We start from the raw sequence: 11,575 nt of genomic DNA on the forward strand, positions 1-11,575 counted from the left end.
TGAAAAACCAGCTGTGCATTTCCACACAAAATCATCGGTTCATATAATTATCCACCAGGTGGCAGAGCAGCCGCCGTTGAAACGTCATCCGAAAGCGACGACAATAAAGCAGCGATGATGCGAACGTGTTGGTTAGTAGAAGTGGCAGGGGTCTTATTTACGCTCCGGGGCGGTAGTAGGGGTCCCTTTTTAAAAAAAAGAATTGCAGTGTAGCCAGACAGCGTAAGACGTAACTTTGGGTTATTTATGGGCGTATTATGAGGGTTGTCAGGATTCGGGACTAAGTCAGCTTAATGTTTATATCAGTTTCTAGGGAACTAGTGTGCAGAGTGGCTGTTAGCAGTGAGCTGTATTCCAGGTGCTTCTAGGTTTTAATACTGCTTTAGTTAAGGTTTATTGAGGAGAAAGTGCATCAGAAAGTGAGCAAAAGAAGAACGTAGAGTAGGAAATAAGTTGAATATGCCTCCTAACAAGAATAGAAACGGAATACCTGACAGGTGAGCAAACTGGACATCTTCTGGAGTATTCAATCACTTCTTCACGTTATGAATGGTTGATTGTTATATTATCCAAACAGATGGCTGGACTACCAAAGTGTAGGGAAACGAATACCTGGGACACGCTTCATTTCCTTCAAAGTCCCGTTGAAACAGGTGAGATAAAGGGTCTTTCTTCCTAAGTACGAGTGACCACACTTTAAATCAAGGACTATTCGCATTCTGCATGGGCCTTGGGAGGTTTTGGTTGCATTTACACTGAAACATTACTTGGAACACACGTGAACTTTAGTACTTCTCAAAATATCACAGTTAATAATCCCTAATCATGGATTAATTATTCTTTCATGATGTCGTTTTAGCACACTCGCAAATTACAAATTACTAAAAGCCCGATGTTACGTTGAAACGTCAGAATTATTATCGAAATTAGTTTTTATAATTGTATTGGTTGTCTACCTACCTACCACGTGTGCGCCAAAATGAATACAACAATTGATGCGTGCAAGTTCGTGACCGTGTTATTTTACTCCTTAATATACTACTTGTTATCATCAGCCCTATGGAAGTAACATCATGAAAATACTTGTCTTTCTGCTTAGGCCCTCACTCGCAGTCTCCCTCAGTCTGAGGTCTTTGGTCCATGGGACCTGCTGGATACATTGACGAAACGGAAGGAAGAACTGGGTCTGATGATAGACCTGACCTTCACCACACGCTACTATAAGTTAGAGGTACACACACACACACACACACACACACACACACACACGCACGCGCGCGCGCGCACGCACGCGCGCGCGCGCTTGTTTCCAAAGTGGCTAACTTGTCTAGATACACAGGATTTCAGGGCTGCCTACCAGTAAACTGTGGTTCGAACTTACGCAAACCATTTTGCCCAACCAAAAAGAAGTGCATGTGTTGAGGTCTTCGTGTATGTGGACCTGTGTTGCTCAACCTCTTTAGGGTCAGCGATAACGATTTTGTAACGTAAGAACCATCAGACCCGTCGCCAGACCTGAGTCTTAAGGGGGGCATATCAAATGCATAGGGGGGCACAATTATTATTAGCCTAGAGTATGTATATTTCCTCTATTCGCGCAGCACATAATCATCACGTTAAACATAACCAACAGCAATATGACCCTATAGCCTATAGCATCACATCATTCCTCATCATTTAAAGCAATACATTACATAGAAGCAATGCTATGAATATATATCCATAAAACACTGGACTATACAACATATTAGGTGTAAAAGTAGTTAACAGAGAGATATGCATTGCCATTAGGATAGGATAGGATATATTTATTTGTCATTGGACAGAAGTACAACGAAATTCAGTGCACTCACGTACTGTGGGGTGTTCCACTAAGCCGGTTTTATCACATAACCGGGTAAGTTAACCCAGGGTTTGCTGTAACCCTAGGTTTTCCGTTCCAAAAGGATCACGGTATGTTAGTTGCTATAGCAACATATGATCTGAATCAAACCTGGTCGGACCAGGTTTTGCGCAGGTTAAGTTTGAAACATAACCCGGTTTTGGGTATTTCAACCGGCGTTCACCGCAGATTTCATGTGTTCACAATGGCATGCCCTTTTGATGAGAGAACTGCTGATATCAGAGCGCAAATTATACGTGCAATCCACCGGGAGCGATTGATAAGACCACGGCTCGACATCTTGGCATATTGGATGACTTTTTGCTGGAGTGGAGAGATATATATTCTCGCGCAAATCTTTAATATATTTAAATAGCCTTACATAGCCAACAGTACCAATCGAGGACCTGGCCTCAGTTCACTCCAGACTATTTGCGTAGCCCTCCGTTTTTTTCAAATGGTAGTTTTATCTAGGCTATAATGCTGGAGATGCTGAGCACATCACAGTCGTTTCAGATGACCCATCCAAGATTTGTATCGGCCTCCTATCATACAAAGAGCAATATTGTCTGAGTACTATGCCGAGAGGCATTTACAACATAAAGTATAAAATAGTCCTAACAGACTTGCATCCACTGGAGAATGTTCGATCGTAGCCGGCGGCTTCATTACAAGCACTGATCCATCTTGATCTGTGAAGTTGATGAATTGTCACTTTTAGGTTTTCTACCCAGTTACCAAAAAAAGAAACATTTGGAATAGTATGCGCTGTGGCAAGCACACGGTTTGCATGTGTTACTTCGAAGGCAAAAAAAATCTAAAATACAAGAAAACACAAAAACCTACATTCAACCAGTGTGGGGTATGGCCCATGACTCTCTGAGGTGGTAGGTACCTCCAGGTAGGCCTACCCCCTCCATGCCAGGGCGCCCTGAATTTATGTTTATTAACAGCTCCTCCACCGGGGTCAAGACAATTTGAGGGCCAGATCCAGTCTGCCGACTGTCGGCCTTTTCATGATTGGCTTAAAAAATGGCTTATTTAAATTTATACCAATACGATGGTGGGAAAAGCTTACCAGTTTGTATGTTTTTTATACTTCATTTTTATACTTGATCCTCTGACCGCTTGGAAGCAATCGGAGTACATATTGTTTTAGAAGAAAGGGGTTATGTGGTAGGATCTTTAAGAATGCTTAACTGGGATATTTATATATTCATGGCTCAAATATTAAGGATCATGCTTTTGACGTGTAACTAACGCATTTACGCGGTCAGCGATCCGCTGCCAGGCTTTGGTTCTCCGGGTTCCAGAGGTTTTAGCGTTCCCTTTTCTTGTGATAATGTCCTTCTCCTCGTCATAGCTCTCAAGGAGAACCTGGAGTTCCATTTCATTGAAATAAGCGGCCCGTTTCGCCATATCGATCAGGGTTTCCATGATCCATACATCACGTCTTTTTAAGTTTGGCGTGGACGCGCACAACCCTGTGTTAACCAACCCCGAGTTGATTGAACTAATGCATAACCGCTGCTGTGGAACCGAAAACTCTGGGTTGGTCGGCACAGGGTCAATCAACCTAGAGTTCAGCGTTAACTCAGTGTTTGTTAAACCTCCGTTCGTGGAACACCCCTCTGGTCTCATTTAAAAAGGTAACATAATCAATAATAAATAAATAAAGAAAATACATTCAACATTTCTTTCACTCACTACATTCATGTCGTCATTCACTATACCGTTAACTTAGTGCCATTGTATGCCTAAAAAAAAAAAATAGTAAAAAAATAGTATGCCTTAAAATAGTAGTACAAATATGTAAAGTGCTGAGCATTGCATTAGAACCTCCTCATCAACATATCCTTCCACTCAGACGTAAACTTGTGAGTTAGGTCCTTTTCAAAAGCAAGCTGAATCAGCTGGGCCTTGCGTCTGTGCAGCATACCGCGCCGATGCTCTGAGGAGACGTTTTTCAACGTGGAAAATGAGTTTTCACACATTGCTGTGGAAGCTCCTAAAGTTAGGGGAAGGGTGTAGGCTGTGAGAACAGTTGGCATAGCCTGGAGTGCACAGTTGAATTTGCTGAATTGTCAGATTCATCAGCTAATTCCCTTTCAAAAAAAAGGAGGGCTTTTTCATGAGCCTCATAGTATTAGAACATGTGGTACTTGTTGATTAGCTCAGTTGTTATGGCAATGAATACGCCCTCAGCTGATAAAATAATGCCAGCGTCTTTTTTCAACTGAAAATTAACACGCATGTCAACTTTTCTGCTCCTTGCACCTTATCGTGCTTATCATGTTACGCAGAATTACTAGCCCCTGCCGACTAAAAAATTAAACAATTCAAGAGGCGGCATAGTTAGAATCGCCTTGTGGTCAACTGTCATTTAATAGTCATCTGACAGATTTTGTCAAGGTTTTAAAATGATTATTATTATTATTATTAGCTGGTCATGTTATAACACAGCTGGTAATCGTGGATTTTCTGATAAAGACTAGCAAGCCTTTTTGACAGACAAAACAGGAGAAACTAGCGTAAGTGTGCCCGTGCTGCCTTTTTGGTTTTGTCAAACAGGAGACGCCCACCCACCAATCAGAGGTTAGAGATTCCTGCAGGAAGGTTGCGCTCGATTTCACTAGCCCATTTGTGCCTGTTCATTAGTGTACAGCATCTATTCTCTCATTGCTTGTGTAAAAAAAAAAGGTAGAATATTCGATTTGAGGACAAAATTATAGGGTCGGCTAAGGCAAGTTTTGGGTGAGCTTGAGCCCGGCCAAAAAAGGCCAAAAAGAAAAAAGGTCTCGCCATTAGAGGCAAAAAAGCCTTTGTTTACCTTGACAGCGGTCAATTATACTTGGCAACGGTGAATTATCAAATATAATTCACCGCCAGAAGTTGTAAAGGGTCCATGCAAGTGAACGGAGCGTTAATAATATAAATAATAATATAACCTATATAATCTATACATATTTTTTTCTTTTTTTGAGATCTGTGCCTCAAGTGGGGGGGCACAAGCATTGTGGGGGTGGGGGCCTGGCCCCCTATGGCCCGCCCATAGCGACGGGCCTGAGAACCATTGTATTGAAGCGTCTACCAAAATGTATGTATATATAATTAATTATATATCATTCATATTTAGGATATCCCAGAATCCCTGCTGTGGGTGAAGATCTTCACCGCGGGCCATGAGGTTCCCGGCGATGCAACGATACTGAACTTCAAACAGGTGGTGAACAGCTTTCTGCAGGACAACAAGGACAACGGTAGGGTCAGTGCTGCGCTGACGAGATTAGCGTCCGTAAAGCTTGGGTGAAAGCAAGCAAGTGAATGAATTTGTTTTGATTGAGACAGCCATGTACCTATTGTTTGACAATGGTGGTGTAGAGACCAATGTGTACGACATTTGCTCATGATTTGTATTCCAATTCCTGGTCTTTCAAATGAAACTAACCAAAGTTTTCAAGGTTGTTTGTTGGTCTAGCTTATGATGCCAAAAGGCTTTCTTGTGTCTTTGGTCGGTGTTTTCCATTCTACTTTATGTTATTAGTTCAAGGCATTTTTCCTAAGCCATTTACTCATCACTCTAGAGCAGAGGTTTTTAAAGTGTCAGGGAGAATCAGAAACTGTGACAGAAATACAGAAATAGTCCACTATTAATTAACAATTAAACACAATTCAATGGTTTTATGGATCAATTTCCATTCATTTGTGATAAGGGGCATTACAGGATTATTTAGAAACACTTTAATTTGATCATCTCAAACCATTCTGGGACAGTAACGTATGAAATCGTCTGCTACAATAAATATAATTGCTTGACTGCCAAAACACAACAAAGTTGTGAGCCTGCTCTAGACAGATAATACTATCGAGCCTACTTTAGACATAATCTTTTCTCATTTCATAGAAATACACTTTATTTTAAACTTTTTTGAAACCCTTTATCGCCCACCATTTGTTTTGACTTCAAGTTGAACTGTTGTGATAAACTGACAATCATTTTTAACTACACATTTTACAGTTTTTTTTATTACCCATGGTTAACAAAGTTTTTCAGTTCTACAGCTGTCATCTATTTGGGTCTCTCTGTCTGTGAACTAAAATTGTCAAAGCTTATTGAAGCGATAACTAATTCTAAAGCAAACGGCATTTCCTTACAGATAAGCTGATCGGAGTCCATTGTACCCACGGGCTCAATCGTACTGGCTATCTCGTCTGTAGGTAAGTAGAGTCGCCGTGAGCTCCATCTCAAACAGCAGTTTGTTCCATCGGTTTCCTGGACGACAAAACTCTTACCGTTGGCCCGCAGGTATCTCATAGACGTGGACGGGGTCGATCCGAAAAAGGCCATTGAACGTGAGTCCGACGTCATTACCGACGAACACATGTATTGGTGATAGACACTGTGATTAGTAGAAAGTAGTGAACATATTATATTAATGGTAGCCATATATATGATAGGTGATACAGCCGACCATGTATGGAATATAAAGGGTTTTAATGTGTTTTTGTAGTAGGCCGATTGCCACACGACGAAAAAGAATTAAAATGTTTTAGGGGTAGAAATAAACCAAAACATTTGATTACAGACCCAAGCTCTGTAGTCGGCAGACCCTCGAATGCCTACAAAGTATTTCCCCAAATTCCCCGAATGGTCTTCAAGTCACTTCCATGGTGAAGGACTGCGTTCCGTCTGTGGAATGTTTGGCCACTGCTGGTTGAAATGCTATTTGGCCTCCTAGTGTTCAACTCATCCCGGGGCCACACCATAGAGAGGGACAACTATCTTCAGGACCTGAAGGCGGGGCCCAAGAGGAGGTGCTGACCACACGTTCAACACGTCTGTCCACTTCGTCTGGTGTTGAGATGAGAGTTGTTAATACTTGTCATATCGTCAAACACGATCTATAAAGAATGAATGTATGTGTATTATTATTATTAGGACTTTTTAAATTGTGATTATTTATTTTTTGATTGATGTATTTTTAGTTCAGTGTTATTTATATAAATCAAATTCAATATGATTCTTTTTTTCACTCACATTTGTGTTGCATCAGTAAATTGCATATTCAACTTCTTTTGTATATTGTTTCCACAGCAACACTTTAATGAAGGAGTGTAAACAGGAAATGCAGAGAGGCCTTGCCTTGAGTCGGCCATCTTCAAGCCACACTGACAACAGGGAGGACGTCAGGGAGGACTACAGAGAGGGCTACAGAGAGGACCACAGAAATGACCGGCACTCGCACCACGACGACCGCTACTCGCACGGGTAAAGAAACACGGCCAACTGCCGTGTACACCAGCTCTACACCAGCGTGCAGCTTCTGACATCACAGGTGGGCGTGTCCACCTAGATGTATGACGGATAGATGAGCAACGTTTGCTACAGTCCACTGGGTGGGCTGGTAGACTGATGTATCCAGCACACATCTAGGTGGACACGCCCACCTGTGATTATTATTATTATTAAAAACCTTTCTCCACAGAGAGAAAGGTTTTCTCCACCTTAAGGTGTTAGACATTTATGCCTTACTTTAGATGAAGTTGTTAATTCTGTCAGACTTTGTACTGTGATAATGTAACATGAATAACGGATTTTGCCTTTTGAAGGTTATGAAGCGGTGGCCCCAATTCATAACATTCCCATTTCTGTCCCCCTCCCGCCTTTCCAGAGGGCGGAGCCAAGGGTCCCACAATTGGTCTCCGCGAGACCACCGCCCGACCCCTAACCTCGCCCGCGCCCGCTTGCCCGCACCCTACGAGGCCCCCGTACCCCCGTCCCGCTGGAGCCCTCACCAGCCCGACGCCCCGTCCCGCTGGGGCCTGGCCAACCCCCCAGCCCACTCCCACCCCCACCCCAGGGCCCAGGCCCAGTGGCGGGCGCCGTTCTACACGGAGCACAGCAGCCGACCCAGAGCCCTCCAGCCCGAGCCCGCCTGGACCCCCTCCTCCCACCACCACCACCACAGCGCCAGGAGTGGCAGAGACCAGCGGGACCATCGGGACCAGCGGTACGCCTCGGCCTCCGGGTCCCAGTACTCAGACCGGCCACGCCCCCACCGCCCCCAAGAGTCGGACCGGGGCTTTTATTTCGACGACGCAACCTCCAGTAGACAGACGGTGTTCTACCGGGACAACTACCGATGACCGCCTCCGGGTGGCGCCTTTTTGTTTTAGCGTTGCCTTTTTAAAGGTTGGCTGACACGGCGGCTACAGGAAGTGACTCGAGGACACTACTGGTTTGAGCAAACGTTTGACGAGACATTGACCGTGTTATGGATTTCGGGGGAATACATTTTAAGCATTCAAGGGTCTGCCGACGACAGAGCTTGGGTCACACTACGGTTTATTTCTCCTGCCCCTAAAACATTTTAATTTTTGTTCATCATGTGGCAATGGGCCAAGATCAACAGATCAAAACCCCTTATTTTTGCATACATGGCTCGATCACATATCGTATATATGGCTACCATAAATGTATATAATATATACACTACCTTCTACTAATTACAGTGTTGCCTTTATAACATTCTAATAATAATTTCTCATCTGGAATATAAAATGTGTTTCCAAGGTCAGCCATGTTTTCTCACCCATCTAACAGCCGTTTTCACGGCTGAGCAGTGAAGGAAACTACCGAAACACAACAGAAGGGGGCGGTAACGAGGTTTCATCAAGCCCCACTTTCTTTTAAAGAAAAAAGTCAAATCTTGAACTTGGATTTGATTGTTTTTATTATAGAAATGTTTTCTGCCTCATTTTTTGTAATGCTAGCCATTTCTAGTGACATGAAATGTTATTGTACCGTTTCTACGTTTGGTGGCTCAGCCATGTGTGCTTTGTATTGCAGGCCTATTGATCCATTGACCTCAGTCAATAAAGGCTTTTGAGGTGAAGAAGTGCGCCTATGTTTGTCTTATTGTACACGTAGTAGCGTGGGTAGCCCTTTAAAGTAGCAGTATAATGGAGATTCACAAAATATCGTTATATCCTTACAACGCAAACGTCAGCCTTTACAAATATCAATCTTATAACGGGTGTGGTTTAACTCGAATGTAAGGAATGTTCTCCTTGTATACGTAAAAGGTAGTCCTCATTAAAAGATCCATAGAGGCAATTACTTTATTTTCTCGTTATTTTACGTTGACTTCAGACACTGTCCGTCTGTCTGACTCTAGGCCACGTACAGAAACACTAACTGTCTGTCTGTAGTACACGTCTGTCTGTAGTACAGTCAGAGACCTCACTCATGGTCAGTCTGTTTATTCTCTCTTCGTGCTATGTCTGTGGCAGAATAAAAAACATAACACAACTGAATAAGTAAAATGTACTTATATGTGCAATGTTAAAGGCAAGGCCAGGCAACTTTATTTATATAGAACTTTTCATACCCAATTGGCAGCCTTGAAGTGCTTCACATATAAACTTGTCATAAAATAATAGTTAAGTAAAAGAAAACATTACAAAAAAATTGTAAAATAGATTTACATTTTTTTTACATTTTAGAAAGTGTGGGTTGCACTGACTTTTAGAAAGTGCAACCCGACCTAAAGGAACTTGGTCCTTTCTCTGGGACTCCAACCCGGGTTCTAGGACTCTAACCCAGACAGAACTCGGGGCTCGAACCCTTCAAAGTTCATGTATCAGATCAATAGTCTCTCTGGTACCCACGTTGGGACCCCAACCCGACCTAATGGAACTTGGTCCTTTCTCTAGGACTCCAACCCGCATTCCAGGACTCCAACCCAGACAGAACCTCGGGTCTCAAACCCTTATCCTTTCAAAAGTCTCTCCAGTATATCACATCATGTTTCCCTCTGGTAAAAATAGAAAATAAAGGCAAAGAAAAAAAAAAAGCATTTTAGAAAGTGCAATGTATTTAAGATTTAGCAGAAAGCTAAAGCAAACATAACAGTGAATGTTATGTAGTGTGTGTGTGTGTGTGTGTGTGTGTGTGTGTGTGTGTGTGGGGGTTGTGTGTAGCACACACACACACACACACACACACACACACACACACACACACACACACACACACACACACACACACACACACACACACACACACACGTACACAAAAGCAAGCAGTATTCCTCTTTTGATTTGTGTCCCGGATGTTTCTTAGGCAATAACCATATTTCAAAACAATTCTTCTTATTGTAAAAACGCAGCTTCCAATTCAAAGCCTATATTAGAATTCTCTGCAGAAAAGACCCCGAAGGCATTTAAACAAAATGATCTACTTCTGTTAAGTTATTCCAACAAATTCATTTTGAGCCGAAAGTAGTAGCATAGTAGTAGTAGTCATTGTTAACGTTTATCTAACAAACACTGCACCCAAAACATCCCAACATCCGCAACGCAAAATAAAACAATTATCAATTATACTTTTTTGAAACCGCTAGATTGATTAAAGATTATATAATGACATTATTTCGTTGAGGTAATAATATACTTCCCAGTGGTGCAGTTTATATCTCTGGGTATACTGTGATGATAGCATAATAATGATAACCTAATAATGGTAACTTGAACCAAATAAAACAGTTGATGGTGCTGTAATACCGCAGTCAGCCAGTAGGAAGCGCTGTTGACACGTACCTGTCAGCAGTTACGGGTCGGAAAATCATCATCCAATCGCAGCTGGAACGCAGTCGATAAACTCACAGGGGCCGTGCATGTGCTTACTCATGGGAACAAAACATATATCATACAAGACACCACTCAGAGGTAGAAAAGAGTCCGATTTGAGCAATTACATCCGATAATGGCTATATCTACCATGCGAACTGATTCACAATCGATTTACTAAAAGCGTTTTTTAAACTAAAGGCTCCGTTTGGCCAGCCCTTCTAAACAGGAGATATTTGAAACGCTTCAGGACTCAAGATATCCAACTTGTTACCTATTTTCGCACAATGCAATCAGGACAGGCTCGCTGGGCAAGTGAATATGAATCATTGGATTTACACTGATTAAAAATTCAGTTCTACGTCCTCTCTCTGTTTTGTTCGCCTTTTAAAAAAAAAAAAAATGGTGTCTTTTCTGGGCTACCCATTGCTGTGCGGTTGGCTGGCTGGCTGACTGGCACCGAGCTGGCAGACGTTAGTTTTTCTTTTCAATCCATTAAGGGGGAAAACACAAACCAATCACGTTGTAAGTTATTGATACGGAATCAATACAGCAAAATCAATCAGGTCACAATCTCCTTCCTTCAATCACTCCCCATCACTTCTTTATTTTTTTCTCTCCCACCTCTCTCTTCTCTCTACCCGTTCGACGGATGAAATTAATGGATGAGTGTGTGACGGAGAGAGGCAGGTATGCTGAAGTCACTCCCAGCTGTGATGATTGGCCGACGATTACTGGTGCTCTGCTGGACGCTGTGAAACAGTGAATGTGTTTGTGTGTGTATGTGTGCGTGCGTGTGTGTGTCCTGTCTGCCTACATTCATGCGCGAAAGTGAAACAGGGTGTAAGTCTAGACCGGTGAAGCCGTCTGCTTTCATTAGGGCCACACAGTTCTGTGTTGAATAGCTGCCGTATATCCGTGGTGAGTCTCTACCTATATCTCCCGTAGTTTAAAGGCTCAGCTATGGTTCTGTGTCGACGCAACGCAAAGAACACGTAGGCGCTTCGATGCAGTCGTGAACCTTTTTTGGTTCTGCTTCGGGTTTAAGTGAGTGAACCATTC

The 11,575-nt window shown here is 42.6% G+C and overlaps 1 protein-coding gene across 1 annotated transcript; it reads left to right on the plus strand.

The window, feature by feature from the left end:
• The first annotated feature begins 92 nt into the window (after positions 1-92).
• dusp11 (dual specificity phosphatase 11 (RNA/RNP complex 1-interacting)) lies at positions 93-9,002 on the plus strand. The gene is made up of 9 exons (XM_030353846.1): positions 93-497; positions 578-653; positions 1,100-1,231; positions 5,019-5,142; positions 6,040-6,100; positions 6,189-6,235; positions 6,622-6,697; positions 6,978-7,151; positions 7,555-9,002. Exons 1-9 carry the CDS (start codon positions 460-462, stop codon positions 8,027-8,029), a joined length of 1,203 nt encoding a protein of 400 aa, XP_030209706.1. The 5' UTR covers positions 93-459; the 3' UTR covers positions 8,030-9,002.
• Positions 9,003-11,575: the final 2,573 nt, after the last annotated feature.

Source organism: Gadus morhua, chromosome 4 (assembly GCF_902167405.1).
Source record: "Gadus morhua chromosome 4, gadMor3.0, whole genome shotgun sequence".
NCBI lineage: Eukaryota > Metazoa > Chordata > Actinopteri > Gadiformes > Gadidae > Gadus > Gadus morhua.